The sequence below is a fragment of the Tenrec ecaudatus genome, chromosome 5 (genome assembly GCF_050624435.1).
Source record: "Tenrec ecaudatus isolate mTenEca1 chromosome 5, mTenEca1.hap1, whole genome shotgun sequence".
Classification (NCBI taxonomy): Eukaryota; Metazoa; Chordata; class Mammalia; order Afrosoricida; family Tenrecidae; genus Tenrec; species Tenrec ecaudatus.
The window spans coordinates 152551160-152573002 of NC_134534.1; the positions used below are offsets into that span (position 1 = coordinate 152551160).

Here is a 21843-nt window from a genome sequence, read left to right on the forward strand (position 1 = left end):
TCGCCCTCGGGGGCGGGACGGGCCTTACGGGGCGGGGCCCACGCCGAGCGCGGCTCTACGTCGTGCTCGGAACCGCGACGCGCTCGCGCGGCCGGGCTGAGCGGAGGCGACGCGGGGCCGCCGGAGCAGGACGGAGGCGGCGCGCGGGCGGGCGGGCGAGCAGCCGAGGTGAAGCGGGCCGGCGCGTTCAGGGCCCCTGCCCCCTCTGCTGCTGACGCGAGTGGCCCCGGGAGCTGGCGCCCCTTCTTGCGGTGTCCTCTGTGGTGGGAGCCTCTCCGCGAGGGGCGGGGCCTCCGGTCGCGCCCCCGGGCCGGCCGGGGTGAGGGGTGCCGCCCGGGGTTAGCGGCGCGCCACCCGAGGCACGGGGAGGGCACTGGCGGGCGGCGAGGACGGGGCCGCCGCGGGGTGGAAGGTGCCCGAAGTCCCAGGGACCTGGTGCTACCTTTCTGGGCGGAAGCAGTAAACGGAGAAGCTCGGTCTCGGATTGCGTCCACAACTTGTTTTGGCGCGCCTCTTGCAGGTGGTGGCCCCCGAGGGGTGGTGAACGGAGCGGCCGTGGTCCCGGCCCTGAGGGGCGGTCCGGGGAAACCAGGCAGCCGCGAGTGGGGACCGCAGTGGGTGCTGTGCGGGCGGGCACTCGGGGAACCTCGAGGGGGCTCCCGGAGCCGAGCGGCCAGCCCCTCTGTGTATTGGAGGAAGGGGGCTTGGTGCGCAGTCAGCGGGGCGAGGGCCGCGCTTGCCCTTGGGAATCGGTGGCTCTGCTGCGCGGTTGCACTCCGCCCCGCGCGGCCCCGCAAGTTGGAACCCCGCGGTGACCGCGGGTTGGTGGCTTCCAGGTTAGAGCCGCGCTGGAGAATGTGTGGGCGGACGTCCTGCCACCTGCCCAGAGAGGCGCTCACCCGAGCCTGTGCCTACCGGGATAGGCAGGGCCGACGGCAGGTCCCCGAGTGGAGAGAGCCCGACAAGTATCAGCCGTCGTACAACAAGAGCCCGCAGTCCAGCAGCCCAGTGCTGCTGTCCCGCCTGCACTTCGACAAGGTAACCCGTGACCGGTGCGCGCCAGCCCGTGGACTCGTCCGGTCCTCCTGGTTTGGGGATGCTCAGCCTCTGAGATGACGTTAAACACGAGCCTTTACTGACAAGTGGTGGCCCCCACTCTGAGAACGTCCTGGGCTTCACGGAAAGAAGTGTTATCGCTGCCTTAGAACCTTAGAGACGATTCTTTAGGCTCCATTTAAATAACGTTGCCACCGAAGGCCTTAGTGAATGAATGTCAAATTTACATAACCGTTATATTTTAAAATCCTTTTTAAAAATTTAAGGTGGACAGCTTTTAATCCTAATTGATCCCTCAGGGCCATTTCTGTATCTTTCTAAAAACATGACCGGAATCGGTATCTTAAGGACTGAGATGGGATTAACTTTAAGTCAGTTTAAACATTTCAAATAATTTTGAACGTTGAAAAGCTCCTCTTGTGTTTTTAATCTTAATTTTAAGTTTACTAGAACCAGATGTATGTAATTGTCTGAAGTGTAATTGTGATATGATGTTTATATGTGGGGGCTTCAAAAAGTTTGCGTGTTGGGGAAGAGGGAGGGAATAAAGAGGAGCTGATACTAAGGGCTCAATAGAAATTTAAATGTTTAGAAAATAATGATGGCAACATATTTACAAATATTCTTGATGCAATTGATATATTGGTTGTTGTAAGAGCCCCCAATAATATGATCTTTTAATTTAAAATATTTTTAAAAGAAAACAAAAATGGAATTGAAAGATAATGGAATGTTTCCACAAACTTTTTGAAGCCTCCTTGTACCAGACACTTACACTGTTAGTGTAACCAATAATTATAGTCATGTTTTAGTTCTTCACCTTGTATCTTGAATGTGTCTAGTATGTGTCTTATGTAATAGATAACATCATTCCTGAAGGTAATAGTTTTTCCAGCTCTTGTTTTAAATTCACTTGCTATATTTCTAAAAATTATATTTTTTTCCCTGAATTTTGGCCCCCCTCAGCCTGTTTGGCCCACATGCTGAAATCACTTTATAAAGTTGGCTATATTTCTGGTACATTTCCTTCAGAATTCTTATGATAGTTAAAAAGACTTATTTCTACATTATACAGATACAGTAATTCTAAAATAAACATACCAAATAACCTTGATCTCTTTGGTTGAAATAATTTGTGTAAGGAATTTTGGGGCGTGAAACAGAACCAAAGATCCAATCGGCAAATTTATTGGGAGGCTTGCGGGCAGATTCAGCAACTCAGGGAATTGAGCTATTGAAACTGCACTTTGGGAAATTTGGGCTGCGTCTTTATACCCCTGCTGGCAGGCACAGCTGGGAAGGATCAAAGCTGGGGAAGATCTGTGCACACCGGGATTCAGCAGGGAAGAGTTGTTAATTTTATCTATACATCCAGGATAGGGAGAGAGGGGTGCGCTTATCTTCAGAAAACATTCTGGCTTCAAGATGATGAGCCGGCTCCAGGTGTTGGGGTTGAGCAGGGGAGGGAGAAGGTCAGTGTGAGGGAGGTCGATGAGAGGTGAATTCTAAAAGCCAAGCTGAAGGCACTGAATTTAAAATGCAGTCTCTTTTGCCAAGACCATGCAATTTGCATTAAATTACTTTGAGTCATTTTTAGAGGACACATACTTCCCTATTGAAACTTTTAAAAAAAATGAGGGAAATCAAGTTAGATAAACATGTGAAACTTGGAACAAGAAAAGGGAAAATTTTAAATGCCTCAGAATAAGGCATAATTGGAGTGAGGCGTATAGAAAGATTGAGATTTGTTGTAGATTATTAGTCAGTGGGAGGCAGAATTGTGACTCAAGTCCAGACATCTCTCCATTCCCCTGACACGTGGAGTAGTTAGAATGAGGAGGGAGAGCCTCTAGCAAACGCAGCCTTCTTTTGGACCAGTATGCATTTGTTGCTAAGTTTTACTAAGGTTGGTTAAACCTTCCTAATAAGTATATGGGGTTTTATTTTCCCCAGCCTTGTAAATTGTAAAGCAAAATGAGAACTCTATCAGTAGTTCACTCATCCAGATCATCAGCGGCCAGCACATGAGTACAGATTGCAATATTTGCATTTGAAACCGCTGATTTGTAAATGGTTTCCTCTTTCATTTTTCTACCCCAGTACCACCAGCTGTCTGGTCAGAAATCTAAAATGGTGGAAGAAAAGATGACTTGTACTGAGTAATAAATATTTCAGTATTTTGGCTTCTCAAGTCAAAAACCAAATCCACAGCCATCTAATTGATTCTGACTCATAATGAGCCTATGAGTTTACAGAGTTTCTGAGACTAAATCTTTACAGGAGCCCATTTGGGTTCTATAAAAAACAAAACAAAACCCCAAAAAACCTCACTTGTTAATTCCAAAGACCAGCTGGTGATTTCAAAGTGCTGGCCTTCGGTTAGCTGTCTAACTTAGCCATTAGCCACCAGGGCTCAGACACTTTCTATTCATTGTTCCTTATGTTGAAATGTATTTACAGTTGCCCATTGAATACATTTAGAGGGGGTTCTGGTTATGTAGTGGTTATACAATCTGCAGGATCAGCAGTTCGAAACCACCAGCTGCTCGAAGGGAGAAAGACAGGGCTGTGTACTCCTGTAAACAGCTACCATCTCGGAAACTCACAGATAATTCTACCCTGCCCTATAGAGTGCCTATGAGTCAGCATCCGCTCGATGGCAGTGAGGTTTGGGTATTGAACACATTCCAGAAATTACTTTAAAGATCATCATTAGAATTTGTGAGAGCAGGATTTTGTAACCTCAGCCCTATGGACATTTTGGGCAGAATAATTCTTTGTAGTGAGGAACTGTGTCCCAATGGAGAGGTTGGACTCTACCCACATCTTCCCACAGGTATAATCAAGTCGACACAAAACCCAACTATTGAAGACAGTCATTGTATGAGCCACTATCCAATTCTTATCCTATAGTATCTTATATTTTTAATGGTTTTTTCTCTCTGTCCTTACATACTGTTTTTTAGGTTAGACACTCTTTTGAGTGCCCCATTAGTTAATACCTTGTGCATCCCCCTTGAGCATAGTCTATACCTCACTATGTGAGTATTATGGTTTTAGCTTTTGCTTCGTGAGAGTCGGAGCTGTATGAAGTACAGAGCCTAGCATTGTTTCTCCCAGAGTTGTCTGCGCTCAGGCTGATTCATGACCCTGTATGACAAAGAAGAGCTACAACTGCCTCATAGGCTGTAATCTTTCAGGAAGCAGATCACCAGGTCTTTCCTTCTGCTAAGCAGCTTAAGAGTTGGAATCACTGACACTTTATTAACCATTATACTACCAGAGTGCTTTGTCTCTGCCATACTCACTCCCTGGCACTGAGTTGATGCCTATTCATTGTAGCCCTATAGGCGGTTTCCAGATTATAAATCTTTATGAGAGCCAAGAGCCTCATCTTTTTCCTGAGGAGCACCTGGTAGGTGTGAACCGCCAACCTGTGTTTAGCACCTCAACACATAACTCACAGAGCCTCACTCACTCACTCACTCAGTGCCACCTTGTTGGTTCTGACACCTAAAAACTCTGTGGGACGGAGCCCAGCTGCCCTGTTGGTTTTGGAGGCTGTAAAGCTTTATGAGAACAGAAAGCCTCATCTTTTCTCCTGTGGAACAGCGGATGGTTTTAAACCACTGACCTTGTGGGTAGCAGCCCAACTTGTTCTATGCCACTAGGACTCCTTGAGCCCTCATAGTGAGAACTCATTAAAAGCTTACAGAAACGAAACTTTTTTGGATCCCCCCCTTACCCAAGCAGAATGCCTTACATCCTGAGATATGGTTGCTGAAGAACTCAAAAGTTATTCGCACCATGATAAATCACAAGTTGTTTTGTAGCAGAATGTTTTCTTTTTAATAGTCTCTATTTTTTTTATCCTAACTACTGGTGATAATGCAATGCACACACTAAATTTGGTTTATTATTATCTCACTGGATTTTTCCTTTTTATGTGATAGAATGCAGACTCATCTGAGCGTATTATTGCTCCCATGAGATGGGGCCTGGTTCCCTCTTGGTTCAAGGAAAGTGATCCTTCTAAGCTGCAGTTCAACACCACCAACTGTCGAAGTGATACCATGCTGGAGAAGCAGTCTTTCAAGGTAGGTACCTGGTCTACGGGAAATGCACATATGAGAGGAAGTCTAAAAGTATTGCTCCAAAGTGATAGAAACCTTCATAAAACAAAAATATCAGAACATGAGGCTGTTTCTCCACATAACCTCCATCTAGCTTTCTTTCTTTTTTTTAGCTTTCTGTAACTCGTGACAGCGCTGTTTCCATCTCTATAACCTTACTTCCCTGAAGAATTCCTTCTTTGATTTATACCATGTCAAAACAGAGGGGCAAAATTTTATTTTTAAAAAAAATGTTCTTTGAGTTTTAGAAACATAAAGAGCTATGAAGGGGCAAGCTCAGAGCTTTAAGGTGAATGGGGAAAGGTTTCCCAAAGAAATTCTCTAGGACATTGTCGGAGCCAGCTGATGAGTCGAACAGTCCTGAAAGGGGGAGTGAGGATTAAGGGGAAAAAAAGAGAGAAAGTATTGGGAGGGCAGCAGTCTGATGGACTGAAGCACCCGAGTTTATTCTACACACTCCTTCTATCCATGCAGAAACAACCCGGGGTTAATTATTTCATTGTTAAGCAAGCACATTTGATACACATAGCAACTCTATCTTCTGCCAAGCCAGACATCCATGAGAAAATGAAACCACCTGTTTTTCCCAGACCTTGCATACTTTCTTGTACTTGACAGTCTGTTCAAAGCGTAAAGTCAAAGTAGAAATCAGCAAACACTGACACCTAGGTCATGAGACTTCTCAGCCATTTCAAGGCTGTCTTTTTTTTTTAAACATTTTATTAGGGGCTCATACAACTCTTATCACAGTCCATCATATACATACATCAATTGTATAAAGCACATCCATACATTCCCTGCCCCAATCATTCTCAAGGCATTTGCTCTCCACTTCAAGGCTGTCTTAATGGCCTTCAACAGACATCCTTTGCTACTCTTGAAAAGCAATCATTGTGATGGAAGAAAACAAAACTGCCCAATGCAATTTTCAATTTTTAAAAAATGTCTTTTTTTATTAATCATTAATCTTTTTTTTCCAAGGGGGGAGCTCTTACTGATAAAACAATCCATAGTTCAATCACATCAAGCAGTGATTATACAATTGCTACCACAATCAGTTTCAAAACATTTTCTTTCTTCTTGAACTCCTTTGTATTATTTCCCATGTATCCCCCCCCTTACCCCTCGGAACCTTGTTATTTTTAGATATTTATATATATATCTTTTTACTTAATCTTACACTATCCCATGTAGCCATTCACATACAATTCTGTTGTCTGCTCCCCTCAAGTAAAAAACTTCTGTGTTTGCTCCCCTCTTATAAGCCCCCGTGATCATCTTGTGTCCTTTGAGAAAAATCTATCAAGATTAACCCCCTTTTTTTTCCCTCTAGTTCCTAAATGCTGCTTCTTCCCACCCTCCCCATTATCATGATCCCAATTCTACCCTAAAAATTGGCTATCTAAGATTACCCCTTTGTGGTCCACAAGTCATCATAACTTTGAGTAACCACTCTGCTTTGCTTTTAACTTTCTGTGAAGGCACCCTCTGGCTACTGGGACATGTGTCATACTGAGAGAATTTGAGTGTAGCCATCCACTCATGGCAGTGACATGTTTAAACATGTTTTATTTAGAATGAACTTGTGCATGTATGGACTTGAATAATCCCAGTATTGATACTTTTTTACTTAGCTTCAGTATTTTTATCTTGTTTCTAACAGAGCTAGTATTGTCCTGTATACCTGAGAAATAAAAGGAGATTTGCTTTGGAACTTTTAAAGAAGATGAAGTTACAAAGAGAACCTCCAATAATAAGTGGTTAGGCAATTAGTTGCTAAGCAGCAGGTCAAAGTTTGAACCTACCAACTGCTCCCCAGGTAGAAGATGTGGTGGTCTGTTTCTGCACAGGTGTACAGCCGTGGACATCCTCTGGGATAGTTTGACTCCACCCTGTAGGGTCAACTCTGCATGAGGCAGAACTGACTTGATAGCCACGACTTCCAGGTTGCAAATAATATTCCTAGTTGTTCATGTCGAGTGCTGTTCCATTTGACAAACCATGCATAACTTAGTGGTTTAAAACTGTTCTCGTTGCTCACATTTTGTTGGTTGACTGGGCTTGGTTGGACATGTCTCACTTGGGAATTCTGTAGTTGTGCTGAGATGAGATAACATGGTATGGTTGGATGTCCAATAGGACCTTTTCACCCACAGCCTGGTACCTCATCAGGGATGGCTAGAACAACTGGCATCCTGTCCACATGCCGGCTTCAGTCTCAGAGTACTTAAGCTGTTTATATGGTGTCTCGCTTAATGCAGTGTTCAGAGTTCATGACACCAGGGCAGAAGCTGCAAAGCTTTGTCACCTACTTTGAAAGTCAGAACAGTCGTGTCTACTATAATCTCTTGGTTATACAGAGACAGCCCAAATAGATTTGGCGGCACTATGTGAAGATGGCTGCCTCTGACTGGTTCACTAGGGGGGTGGGGTGGGGGATTTAGGAGACTAGACATCGTAAGTATCTGTTACTTGTTACACAGAAAGATAGTTGCTTTGATATACTTATATATAATTGTTTCAATGTCTATGTAACTGGGTATGTTATCTCCACTTAATACTTAAGAAAATTGAGATACAGAGACGTTAGTAACTGTTCTAAAGGTGACACATTGGTATGGCTGAGATTTTAACTCAAATCCATAAAACATGATTGTCACCAAGACCATCTCTTCTCATGTTCTGCCTTAGGTGCCTCTGGGAAAGGGACGGCGCTGTGTCATTCTAGCCGATGGATTCTACGAGTGGCAGAGATGTCAGGGTACAAGCCAGAGGCAGCCGTATTTCATCTACTTCCCCCAAATCAAGACAGAAAAGGTATCCGAGACAGCAGAACTCTCAGCAGATGTTTAGAAAGATAGCGGGAACAAATCAATCCTAGGAAAGCATTCCTTTTTCGTCCCTCACAGCATTTGTTGTTTTTGATGCTTTTAATAACAGCTTTATCGAGATGTAATTAATCAGAAAATTTACCCTTTGAAGGTATACAATCCAACGGCTTTTGTTAAATTCAGAGTTGTGCAGCGACCATACTATGTTTTAGAACATTTCCATCAACCAAAAATGAAGGAAAAAAACAAACCTACACTTATTAGCAGTCACTCCCTATTTCACCCCATCATCTGTTCCCTGGCAACTAATCTGTACGTCACTATAGATTTGCATATTGATATTTCACCAAATGGTAAGCATGCAGTATGTGGCCTTCTGTATCTGGCTCCTTTTCACTCAGCGTAATGTAGCAGTATTTTATTCCTTTGGGCTGCATAATATTCAATTATAACTGTACCACAATTTGTTAGACTTGTGGTATATGTTTATTCATCAGTGAATGGGCATTTGGGTTGTTTCTACTTTGACTATGAGCATTCTTTTACTGAAAGGGCTTCCTTGAATACAGGTTTGCATTTCTCGTAGGTGTATACCTAAGCTAGGGACTACTGGCTCTCATGAGAATTCTGTTTAAAATTTTACAGAGCCGCCTAAGGGTTTTTCACAGTTTCACAGATGGCACCATTTTTGCATTCCTACCAGCAGTCAATAAAGATAGAATCTATTTTCTCTTTTTCCTCACCAAGTCTTGTTATTTTTCATCTCCTTCATGAAGGAACCCTTGTGGTGGAGTGGTAATGAGTAGGGTCACGATCTCCATGGTGGCAGTTAGGGACTACCAGCAGCTCCTTGGGAGAAGGAACGCTGGGTTTTCTACTCCCCTAAACGGTTATAGCCCGGGAAACCACAGCGGGTTGCTATGAGTCAGCATTGACTCAGTGGCAGTGAGTTTGGTTTGGGGTGTGAGTTAGTATCTCATTGTGGTTTTGATTTGCATTTCCCTACTGACTAATGATGTTTAGTATTTTTTCATGTGCTTAATTGACAACTTGTCTGCCTTTGGGAAACTGCCTGATCAGATCCTTTGCCTCTCTCCTACCTTCTCTACCACCACCATTCCATTGTTTTTTGGGAAAGTTTATACAGCAAGTTTGGATCCTATTTGACAATTTCCATTCACATTGTTCAGTAGCATTAGTTAAGTTTTTCCCAGTGTCATAACAATTTCTTTAATTGTGCCTTGTTCTTTTTAACTGGTTTTGATTGGTTTGTCTGTTTTTTGGTTTTTTGAGTTATAAGAGATTTATAGTATTTGACCCATACTAAATATATAATATGCACATATTTTCTCTCCCAGCTTGTGGATTGCATTTTTACTTTGTTGGTAGTGTCCTTTGAAGCACACAGGTTTTAATTTTTTTAATTATTTTTTATTATTAATTTATTAGGAACTCATTCACCTCCCATCACAATCCATACATACATCAATTGTGTAAAGCACATTTGTACATTCGTTGCCCTCATCATTCTCAAAACATTTGCTCTCCACCCAACACAGGTTTCAATTTTGAAGGCTAATCTTAGAGTCTTATCTTCAAACAAGCAGCCAACTAAGTGAGGTGTCAACTAAGACTACATGGAAGAAGCCCACCAGCCTGTGAGGATTATGAATTATACTCTAAACTTGAAGTAGGGAATGGTATCAAAGGTTAAATTGGGGACACCTGGTTTGCAGAAGGCTATGAACAACAGTGGAAGCTCAAAATCCATTTGCAGGCTTCACACAAAATTAAGCCTTCCAAGAAGCTCCTCCAGGCATCGGGATATGATAGCCTTGTCATCAACCAGAGAGCATTATAGTATCAATTATGGTAGATATAATTAGGTTAACATTTATTATCCTATCATTTGATCTCCCTTATGATCCATTTTAAAGTTGTTTCAGTTAAAAAAAGCAAAGAAACTACGTGTGAATACAGTGAATCCCCTCTGACCATAGACCGAGGGCGGGAGAAGCCGCGCTGTGAGGCAGAGGGCTTTGGAAAGTGGATGGTTGCAGTTGTAGTTAGGTTAACATTGAACTCCTTATCTGAGCTGCCTTTAGGCCCATTTTAAATCTGTTCTAGCTTTTCAATATTTTCTACTTTTCAATTGAGATTTTTCTCTGCTTATTTATTGTTGGTGTTCTTGTGTTTGTTTGTTTTGATTTTGGTATGTTTTCCTGTGTATGAAATCCAGGATAGGTAAGTCTGTAGGCAGAAACCAGATTAATGGTTCCTTAGGAGTTTGGCAGGGAACGTTGGGGAGTAAAATAGGAGCTAATAACAATGGGTACAAGAAAGAAGAAATGCCCAATGAAATGACTGAAAGAAGAAATGCTCTAAAATTAAGTGTGGTAATGATTGTACAACTGTTCTTTTTATGATTGAACTATTGAATTATATGATATGTGGATTATGTGCTAATAAAACTGTTTTAAAGAAAAATTTACAGCCTCAGAAACCTGGAAAGTGCAGTTCTGCTCTGTCCTGTAGGGTCACTGTGAGTTGGATCAGCCTGATGGCACTGAGTAAGAGTGTTGTCATTCAGAGTCAGTCTTGGGTTGGCTTTTGCCTCTGGGGCTCAGGCCCAGGCTCTCCTCGTGATCCTGCTTCCCTGTTGTTTGCTTGCTTGCTTGCTGCTTGCTTTTAATTTTTACCTTTAAGTGAGGGGTGATGGGGCTTACTGCCTTTCACACCACAACTTAAGGCATTTGTCCCTTAGGGAAGAAACAGTCAGGTGAGACTTCATGCTGTTCCCAGGGCAGAGGTACTCCTACCCATCTTCTGGACAAACACCCCAAATCGGGCTATGTCCAGTCTCCTGCTCCATCTGCGGGCTTCCTTTTGAACACCCAGGGACGTCCGCAGAGGCTGGTGTATGCTCCCCTCATGTCTGCAATTCCCACGGATTCCCACACTAACCTACATTATTTTTAGCAATGTGACACTTTCATGTAGATTTCTGTCTTCCTATATGGGGTCTTTTTTGACTTGCTTCTGTTCCTCCTTGGAGGCTCTAATCAGGTTAATTGGTGAGCCTGTGACTTTAGTTCACTGATAAGTTCAACAAAAGCTGTAATTCTGAAGGTGATCTAGGCCTCTAATGTTGTTTCTGGGTGGGAGTGAGACCCCTTTCCAGTGTTTCGTTGTAGGTCTTGAACTAAATGGCACGGCAACGTTGTTGTTGGAGGCTGCAGAGTCCATCCCGACCTTATGCACAGAACGAAGTTCTGTCCACTCCTGCTTGTAGTTAGCATGGTGAGAAAAGTAGGGAAGATAACTTGAGCAAAGGGCATTAAGTTTCATGAAAGTCTCATTTACAGATTAACATTGTGAATGTCAGTTGAGTAATAGTGGGCTCGGTCCTAGAAGGACCTGAATGCCCAGTGAAGGTGTTAAATTGAATTCTAAAAGTACTGGAGAGCCATAAATCTAGGGTTTTGGAAGGTATTTGCCACCAAGCCTCTTAAGTCAGTCAGTAGTACCCAATCTTTGTATAGAAGAGGCTGCCGCATATCTAATCTGCCCTGTGTTTTTGCTCCCAGTCAGACAGTATTGGTGCCTTGGACAGTCCTGAGGAGTGGGAGAAAGTATGGGACAACTGGAGACTACTGACAATGGCGGGGATCTTTGACTGCTGGGCACCCCCAGAGGGAGGAGACACCCTGTATTCCTATACCATCATCACAGTGGATTCCTGCAAAGGCCTGAATGATATTCACCACAGGCAAGTCACACTCTTAATCCTCTGTACAAAAAGATTGAGAGGAGGGTTTGCGTCTTCATTTTTAAATAAGTAGCTTTTGAAATGCAGTGTTTCTTTATGCATAAATTTATGGAATGGAAAACTAAGACAATTTTCAAAATACAAATAGAAATGACATTTTTAGCAATGTTGGGGTTAGTAGCACCAACCACCCTACCTCTAGTCCCCAATCCCAGACTGTTGAAAATTAGAGTCTAACTAATACTTGATTACCCCCAAAAGTTAACTACCAGTAGCCTACTATTAACTTACTGACAGTACATTGACACATATGTTACCTGTGTGTGTGTGTGTGTGTGTGTGTGTGTGTGTGTGTGTATATATACCTGTCATATGTTACCTGTATATAATCTTACTTTATATTCTGCACCTACGTGAAAGCTACGTTTTCAGTCCAAGATTAAAAGGAGTTTTGCAAAAAGTACAAGGTTTTGGTATCCCTTGGCACAGCTGTAGTGATGCCTTCAAAAATGTACTGTTCTTTTTTCACTGTGGTTGATCCTTATGCTGGATTCGTTTATCTTGAAATGGCAGTAAATTGAAGCTGGGGACCTAAATCCAGAGTAGAAATTAAGCAGTTGAACTTTTTCTTGTATTGTCATGACTTCTCTACCTCTTGGAGATACTTCCACAATCATTGGAAGTGGTATATGAGGACCACGTTTTTACTACAATCCACAGTTTACTAGAGAGATGAACTGCTCACATGAAAATGATTAGCTTATGTCATTTTTTCTTTTTCTTTTAATCATTTTATTGGGGCTCATACAACTCTTACCACAATCTATACATACACCAATTGTGTAAAGCACACTTATACATTCGTTGCCTTCATCTTTCTCAAAATTCATTTTCTGCTTGGGTTCCTGGAATCAGCTCCTCATTTTTCTTTTTTCCCTCTCCCACCCTCCCTGCCCCCCAGCTTATGTCATTTTTAAAAAAATCTGTCTATATGGAAACCTGTAGAGTACAAGCCCATGTTGTTCAAGGGTCAAGTGTGCAGTCAGTTCTGCTATAACATGACATGCATTCCTAAAAAATCACTGTACTGTGTGAAATTTTATACCCACCCCCCAAGAAAAACTTAATAAATAAAAAACACAGTATTTATGGAAAAAGTGAGGTGATGCACACACTTAACTTCACCAATGATGCATCAAAAACTAATGTTAGGGGAGTGGGGAGGGAGGGGGAAAACGAGCAGCTGATATTAAGGGCTCAAGTGAAAGGCAAATGTTTTGAGAATAATGATGGCAACAAAAGTACATATGTGCTTGATGCAATGGATATATGTATGGATAATGATAATTGTACGAGCCCCCAATAAAATGATTAAAAACAAACAAACTAATGTTAGGTTGTTAGATGCCATAGTCTGTTACAACCCATAGCGACCCTGTGTACAATAGAAAAAAAATACTGCCCGGTCCTGCATCATCCTGACAATCGTTGCCAGATGTGAACTCATTATTGCAGCCACTACGTCAGTCTATCCCCTTGAAGGTCTTCTCTTCCAAAGCATGATCCTGACCCTCTCCTCTATAAGCATGCTGTACTTCTCCAGGGACTGGTCCCTCCTGGTAACAAGTCCAGTTCTCTCGCTTCTAAAGAACATTTTGGCTTTCCGTCTCCCAGTGTGCTTTTGTTGGTTCTTCTTGCAGTCTATGGTGTATTCCGTATGTCTCACCAGTACCAGTATGCCTCGTGCTCAGAAAATAGCACTTCTTTCTTCCCTTCTTTCAAGATGCTTTATTATTTCAAGCTTCTCCTCAGTCCTTAAGAGTTTTCTATTTTCATGCACTGCTTGGCATATTTTAAACTTTTCTTAATATAGAAAAATTCACAGATGCAAAATAACAAAATATACCTTTGAAGACAAGACATGCAAATACTCGATGTGTGTACATTTGTGTTTTGTGTACCTACCAATCTCTGTTAAGCAAGTGCAGTTCTGTGTTCACTTAATTTTTTTTTGCAACAAAAGCATAACAAGTATATAGAAAATAATCTATCACTTATCAAGAGTTTGAGGGAGGGAATGCGGGGGAGGGAAGGGGAAGAAGTGGGGAGCTGATATCAGGGGCTCAAGTGGGAAGAGAATGCTTTGAAAATGATGATGGTAGCATATGTGCAAATGTGCTTGACATGATGGATGAATGTGTGGATTGTGATAAGAGATGTAAGAGCCCCCAATAAAAGTATTTAACTAAAAAACATTTATGTATAATCTGTTTTGCTCAGATTGTTCTCTCATAAGTTAGTCACACTGGAACAGATTCACATCTTAAAAATAAGCACTAGCAGAAATAACTATATTTGTGTAACACTTAGAGTTTTTGCCAGTGTCCTTAGAATTGATTTTTTAATGTCTTGCTGCAACGTATGCCGCATTGCATACATCAGGATTACCTACTTTAATCTTGTCCTGAGTATATCTATGAAATAATACTTTTATTTGAAATAGTAATCATATTTTCCCTAGCTCATCTTAAAATAAATTCCCTTAATTCCTCTGATCTAAAGTACTACTGAAAAATAGAATACTACTGATTTTTAAATGTTCATATTTCATATGCTAAGAAAGGTGCAGTGCTGGTAATTACTGCCAACTAAATATAATGCAATACAAAACTTCCTCATAAAATACAGCGGGGTTTCAGAAATTTTAGAATACTTTTAAAAAGTACTTGTTTGATAAAATTACAGCATTTAACTAAAATAGATGTTTATGTATATATGAGAGAGCTTCAAATTTTTCATAGAAAAAAATCTTTTTCATGCCATTTTGCAGAAACTTTTTTTTCTCCATAAACTCTTTGAAGTTGATTATATTTCCTGAAACCAACAGTATTGTTTGCCCATGAGGTGTGTACCACACTGGAAACTCACACCTGAGGGTTTGTCCAAATGTCTTCTTGGACATCTCTGCTGTTCTTTGTTGCCAGATTAGATGAATAGCCCTTTTTTACTGTGACTCTTTCAGGGGAGGCAGGAGATTGTTGTGGATAGACAACGTTTTTCAGCATCTGTGTTATTCTGTACTAGGGCGTCCTAGTATACTAGGGCGTCCAGCAGGCTAATTCATGTACTGGAACACACTGGGCTCTAGTCAAAGCACTAGTCTTCTAGGGTGTGCTGGGGAACTGGACCGTGTGATGATTTGAGCTTTCAGTGGACTCATGTCTTTCTCCCTTCTCTCACTACCCACACCCCACCTCTCCCAACCCATGTGTGACCACCCTGGCTAGGATGCCTGCCTTATTGGATGGGGATGAGGCAGTCTCAAAATGGCTTGACTTTGGTGAGGTCTCCACTCAAGAAGCGTTGAAGTTAATCCACCCCACAGAAAACATCACTTTCCATCCAGTCTCCTCTTTGGTGAACAATTCCCGAAACAACACTTCTCAGTGTTTGGCTCCTGTTGACATTCTCGTCAAAAAGGTACGGACCTATGATCAGTATAGTCCTTTTTGAACTTTCTCTCTGTCGGTATAGCCTTGTCTTTTAGGATATGGCCTCTTACACTCAGAGCTTTAATTGGAACTACCAAACACTCTATTCACATATTCCATGTGTGTGGAGTGGCGAGGGGAGTAGAGCGATGATTCCCAAACTGGGCTGCAATGCAGAGTCTCCAGGGGAGCTCTCACAGGGTAACTGCGGCCCCTCCCGACACCTGCTGAAGCTTCTGTGTCATTAAGATGCTCCCTCAGTGATGCTGCCAATAAGCCAAGTTGGAGAACTCTTAATGCAGAAGATCATAATTGTATCTCTGGTTCCAAACCACACCCATGGTGTGCCTGGTCACATCCCTTTTCTGCTACCCCTATTTCCAACCACAAGCTGGAGAAGGTGTTGTAGGTCTCATCTCCTGCAGGAGGATTTGAGAGCATCAAGGTTATGGTTTTGACCTCTTAAAATTAGCAAGGATTCCAAATTAACAAGGTCTATTTTGAAGGGGGGGTAAACAAACAAAAGGCCTAAAATGGGGAGGGAAGTTTGGAGCAAAAATGGCCAGGTTGAGCCCGACACTGGCCCCACTCACATTTCAGGGGAGAAGTGGAGGAGCAGCAGTTGTTTCTAAGGGACATGGAGGGTCTCAAGGAGGAAATCCCTCTGAGTGTTTCAGGAATAGACATTTCAGAATGCCTGAGAGGTAGTAGAGAGGATGGTCACAAGAACAGCGGTCCCTTCCCTCGTTAAAAAAAATAGTGTTTTGGTTTTTTTTTTTAGTTTTTCAGCCCCCTCAGTCAGTGTCATCTCCTTTATCTGCACTCTCAACTTTTGATGCTTTCCCCGCTGCCACCTTTAGCTATTTATAAAGATATTTCTATCTCTGTCATGGCCTTTCCTCTGGGAAAGCTCGTGCTTGAGAGATGTTGCATTATGTTAATCAGTTCAGAGCTCATCAGTTCAGGGTTAGAATACAGGTGAACTGGGAGCAGTGACAGGGCGAGCTTGTGCGTAGGGGCTGAATAATGGGGAAACAAGTTAGCTTGTTGAGCTGTAGGCTCAGAATCCCCGATGGTGTTTGAGTCTCATCCATCTCTCTTCCAGCCTCATTTCCCAACACTCCTCCTGAGTCACGCTGACTTACACACTTGTTCATTCTCTGCACATGTTTGGAATGCCATCCTCTGGGCTTAGTGCAACACACTTCCTCGGAAACCTACTCTCCTACTGCTTGGCACCCTCTCAACCGCTCCTTCCTTCTGTATTCTCCACGTGCCTTAACTGGTGTTTCTTACCCATGCTGATCTCCTTCACGTATTTGTGAGTTCTTTGAGCTTAGAGTCTGTGCCTTATTCATCATTGAACCCTCAGAATTAAACTATCACTGAATGAAGGAAAAGAAGGTGGCTAAGGAGATGAAGAAAATTAATAAGAAGTATGCTTGTTGATCCACTGCATTGAGTTAATGCTGACTCTTAGCAACCCTTCAGGGGTTTCCAAGATTGCAAACCTTGATGGGAACAGACAACCTCATCTTTCTCTCCCAGAGTGGCTGGTAGGTTTGAACAGTCTCACCTTGTGGTAAACAGGGCTCCTTTTCCTTTTGTGAAGCAGTTGCAATTAATGTAATTAATTACTATTAAGATTATAGGTCTTGGAATCACAAAGCGTGGACTCAAATCCATGCACCTTTACCAGCAATCATAGTGTGACTTTCAGAAAGCGAGTTAACTTTTCAGAACCTTGGTTTCCATTTTTTATGAGGTTGTAGAAATCGTATTTACTTATATTGATGAGAAGATTAAATCATGAAGTCGACATAGCTCATTGTTGGCCCTCAGTTTATTACAACGAGGTCTACATGTATAGAGAAGGAAGAAATAATCAAGAAGTTAATCCTAATCTAAAAATGTTCCATCTTGTCATGGGCTGTAGCATTAGGAGGTAGATGCTGCCTGCACCTCATCTGGCCCTAGGAATGTTTCAAGCCTGGGTCAGTACCTAAGGCCGCTCTCCTTTGTTCGCTGGAAGTTAACCACCTGCTTAGTCTGTTCCTAAATGCTGGAGCAGATGGTTGTACTTTGTCCTCCTTTCTCCTAGGAGTCCAAGGCAAGTGGCAGCAGCCAGAAAATGTTGCAGTGGCTAGCCACAAAGTCACCCAAAAAGGAAAATTACAAAACAGTGCAAAAGGAAGAGTCAGATGTGCCTCAGTGGTCTAGTCAGTTCCTGCAGAGAAGCCCACTCCCCACCAAGAGAGGCAGCGCAGCACTCCTGGAGCGATGGCTGAAGCGGGAAAAGGAGGATGAGCCCCTGACCAAACGGCCTCATTGCCAATAAATAACCCAGGACTTCAGTTTGCTGCTCTCTAGAAGTTGTGTGTGTGTGTGTGTGTGTGTGTGTGTGTGTGTGTGTGTGTGTGTGTGTGTGTACGTACACACTGGTGTGAGGGTGAGGTTCATTTGCTTTGGGTTCTTTCTGACATGAAAGAGGTGGCAGTTTTAGTTGACAGTTGCGGGCTTATGGGGGGAAGAGGGGTGAAAGGGAGGGAGTGGCTATTCCTGGCTGTGACTAGGAACTCAGCATCGTGCAGAGCTGATGGGTGTCCTTGGGAGTATTCCTGAAAGGAAGAGAGGCCACTGTCTTTTATCTAAGGTTGCCAGGACCCGCAAGGCACTATGAATAGACCTTTTCTGGTTTCTGAAGGAGCTCACAGTCCAGCCTGCTGTTCCCAGTATGAAGCTGTTGACTGTTTAGCCTTTGGTTTCCCTGTCTTTTAGAATAAGTTCTTTAAGATCAGTTTGTTTTTTCATGGTATAAATGATATTTAATTACTCGCATTTTGGAAAATGATGCTGGGGAGGGTGTTCTAGATTTTACCACCTGTTTCCTGGCTTCAGTTCTAAGGAATGGGTTTTATCACAAAAAAGTCCTGGGGCCTTTTGTGGACAAAACTTTTTTGGAAATAAAAAGAATTGGTTGCAGACAACTTGTTTCTTCTCTTTTCACATAATACTTGGGTGTACAAATCCTTTAAATTAAAACCAACTTGATCGATTACCTGCCATCAACAGGGGCTGGGGAAGAAGCTAGCCCTGATCCTCTTGTTAACAGGATCTGCGCGCAGAGAATCCCTAATCTGGTCCCACAGCGGATTCTGGCGCTGGTAGGGCAGGCAGAGGGTGCCATGCGTTTGTGGATGGCTTAGGGGTTCATTCTGAGGCCGCCTGGGAGGAATCCCCACCCTGACTTCCCTCCATGACAATAGGGCCCGCTACACTTGTGTCCCCAGAGTCCCTAATAGTTGTGCCAATTTATTAAGAGTATGCTGAGGCCTGATTACATCTCGGGGGTAGGGGGGGCACAATCAGATTAAGGACATGCTTGTATACTAAATGTATACAGTGAGCAGTGAAACGGGGCAGCTGTGGATGGTTCAAAGCAGGGTGGAGTGAGCACAAGGGCGGTGCTGGCAGATCGTCATGATAGGAAGGGGTGGGTTTAGTCCCCGTCCCCCTTGAAGCATCCGGGAGGTAAGAACTCTGAACCAGAAAACCGTGCCGGCGACAGGAAGTGCGGAGGCGACCGCCGCCGCAGGCTAGCTTCTAGGCTGCTCACGGACGCACGCAGCGCAGGTCGGCGCCGCGGGCCCAGCATGCTCCGCCTTCCGCGGGCGCGGGCTGCGGGCGGGGGCGGAGTCTGGCCGAGGCCTATGCAAATCAGGGATAGGAATTTTCACCAATTGGAAGGGAGCTTCGAGCCCGCTTTGGGGCGGGACGAGCGGCGGCCCTGGCGGCCCCGGTGTCCGGTGTCCCCACCCCGGCGTGCGGCCTGCGCTGTGCTGCCGGCCTGGCTCCGAGCGCCTTCCCTTCCGCCCGTGGAGGCGGCTTGGCGCGTGGGAGTCGCCTGGGAAGACGGACTGCCTCCCGCTCCCGGCCTCCGCTTTCGTTTGGGTTCTTTGCTGTGGGATTTATTTTAAGCTTAATAAACGTAACAAAATGAAATTCCCCTTCTCCTGACTACCTCTCTGGGTTTTGCAGTAGCTTATCAGTTTGGTGAGGCCTTATGAAAAATTCGCATTGGCGTGTATCTTTTTCATTCAGGATTTTGTACTTCCACAGAGAAATGTCACACACACGTCCTCTTCTCAAAGAATAGAATCTTAGAATCTTTTATGAGTTCCAGGTTTATGTCAATGAAATCTTCTGCTCAGCTTTTATTTCTTCTGTTTACATTATGTATTAATCTGTGTTCAAAGGCAAGTTTCAGGATCCCTCCTTGGCATCCATTTTGGTCTTTCTTTCCTGTGTCTAAGGACCTTTTGCTTACTTCATGTTTGATGCCATTGATGTCGCTCGCCCACCTGGTATTTAGTTGGTGATTGTATGTTGGTCAGACCTTAGCACTCTGTCTTCTGGCTGGTGTAAAAGAGAATAGGGCTTTCTGGGCATGTTTCTGTTAGCTGCTCATTCAGCACCTCGGAGGGCTGGTTTGGCTGGTGTATTGGACAGGGTTCTCTAGAGAGACAAACCAGATTGCTAGTAATTATATATAAATATATTTATAAAGATAGATATATAATTCAAGAAGTAAACTATTAAATAATATACAGATAGATAATATAAGAAATTAACAGATTATAAAGCAGTGAGACACTAGCAGTCCTTCAAGTTTTGAGAGCTGCGAGGTGCCAGTCCCCTTTTGTAGAGAGAGCTGGGCTATATATACTCAGGCAGCAAACAGCAAGGCAGGTCCCCAACTATCATCAACTGTCAGTCCCCAGCTCCAGAGAGGAACATTCCAATCCTGTGGGCTTAAAGGGACCTCAACTTATAGCAACACAGTCCACAGGCTAGGCATCCCACAGGTAGTGTACCCCTTTAAACTGAGGCACAGAACAACCAAGGTGAGGTTCACCAAGCCATTTATCCCTCTGCCCTTCAGTTAATCCTACTTGTGTTTATCGGCCAGGCTGGCACAATAAACTATAGCAATCCACCCCTTGCCAGCCTGGCACCTGTACACAATTCTTTACCAATATATACTTATATAATTTCCAGATATTAATGAAATCACACTTATACTTAATCATCTATCATACATATAAATGAAAACACTGAGTCAAATTATATCTGATATAACATACTTGAACAAAGGAAATATACACAATAATCACATACAAAGAAAATACATTGACAGTTACAAGCCTCGCTTTTGCAATTGATCACGTGGTTGTAATTGATAGGTAGAACTACCTTCTACTGCTACCCATTCTGTATTACCTTTGCCCTCAGCAAGCACCTCAGCTGGCTGTGGTTTTTGGCCTGACGGGGTGACCCAGACCTTCATTCCTGAGGGGTCTGGGTCATTATAAGTCCTGTTAGGATTGGGTTGCTGCAACTTACCATTTACTTTAGTAACAGGGCATGGTAACACTAAGAGTCGGCCTATGGGATCTCCTAGATTCCAGACATATTCTTCTTTACCTCCATTATGTAGTACCAGTCCAATTTCTCCTTGGTAATCAGGATCAATCACACCACTTAGTATGGTGACACTCTTCCTGACCTGTTGATCCAAAGGCATGAGAAGCCCAAAGTGGCCAGGGGACATTCTCAGCTGCCAGTTCAGTGGAGTCCGTGCTGTGTTTCCAGGTGGGAGAGTTCCTTTCTTTGGGACCAGAACCTCCAGGCCTGAGGAACACAGGGTTGCTGGGACAGGAAGCAAAAATGCTGCAAGGGGATCACTAGGAGTAATAGTGAGTGGTGCCACTCCAGCTTCCACCCCTTGGTTCCTGGACCCATGAATTCTGGCTATTGGAGACACAGCACCATATATTGGCCGCTGGTTTAGAGCGTATACAGCTTCCTGGAGAACACTGCCCCAGCCCCGCAAGTTGTTGCCACCTAGTTGGCGCCGTAATTGTGTCTTTAGGAGCCCATTCCATCGTTCTATCAAGCTAGCAGCTTCAGGATGATGAGGAACATGATATCACCAGTGGATTCCATGGGAATGGGTGCATTGCCACACTGTATTTGCTGTGAAGTGAGCTCCTTGATCTGATGTTCCTTTGAGACTGGTATGGAGAAGAAGGCATTAGCCAGATCAATACCTGCATACCATGTACCAGGAGAAGTATTAATTTGCTCAAACAATGTAATCACAGCTGGTGTTTCGGTTATCTATCAATGATCAGGTGATAGGGGAGTAGGTGTGGATGCAGGATGAATGCCTCTGGCTGGGTCCTGTGGTCACAGTTGCTGGCTCCCATGGTTCCCAAGCAAAAGATTCGCACAGTGGCTGTAGCAATGGGCCCAGATTTGGAAAGATTGTGAGGAGAGCGTGGGACTGGGCATTGTTTCCTTCTGTCCCCAGAGTGTCACTATAGGTGGAGCTGACTAGATGGCACCTCACACGAACAACTTTGGTTTTATTTCTCAAATACAAGTAGAACCACCCAACAATATCTCAGAGATCATTTCACTTCTCCTGAAGAAAATAAGAGTGGCTCAAACATGTAACTAATCTAGAGGCCAAATTTTTACATGGTATTCATATTTCTTCA

At 43.5% G+C, this 21843-nt stretch overlaps 1 protein-coding gene across 3 annotated transcripts; it reads left to right on the top strand.

The window, feature by feature from the left end:
• Positions 1-35: 35 nt before the first annotated feature.
• HMCES (5-hydroxymethylcytosine binding, ES cell specific) lies at positions 36-18267 on the top strand. Of its 3 annotated transcripts, none has more exons than XM_075550109.1 (7): positions 36-168; positions 837-1038; positions 5010-5153; positions 7881-8006; positions 11608-11789; positions 15077-15269; positions 17382-18267. In XM_075550109.1, the coding sequence occupies exons 2-7, from the start codon at positions 856-858 to the stop codon at positions 17616-17618; spliced, it is 1065 nt and encodes a 354-aa protein (XP_075406224.1). In that variant the 5' UTR covers positions 36-168; positions 837-855; the 3' UTR covers positions 17619-18267. The 3 variants fall into 3 exon arrangements, with proteins under 3 accessions (XP_075406224.1, XP_075406226.1, XP_075406225.1); XM_075550110.1 differs by lacking the exon at positions 36-168 and adding an exon at positions 241-520; XM_075550111.1 differs by lacking the exon at positions 7881-8006.
• The last annotated feature ends 3576 nt before the right edge of the window (positions 18268-21843 follow it).

Coding starts and splice junctions, on each gene's coding strand:
- HMCES (XM_075550109.1), top strand. CDS start 856: ATGTGTGGGCGGACGTCCTGCCACCTGCCCAGAGAGGCGCTCACCCGA. Junction 1,039..5,009: donor CCCGCCTGCACTTCGACAAG/GTAACCCGTGAC, acceptor TTTATGTGATAG/AATGCAGACTCATCTGAGCG. Junction 11,790..15,076: donor CTGAATGATATTCACCACAG/GCAAGTCACACT, acceptor CACCCTGGCTAG/GATGCCTGCCTTATTGGATG.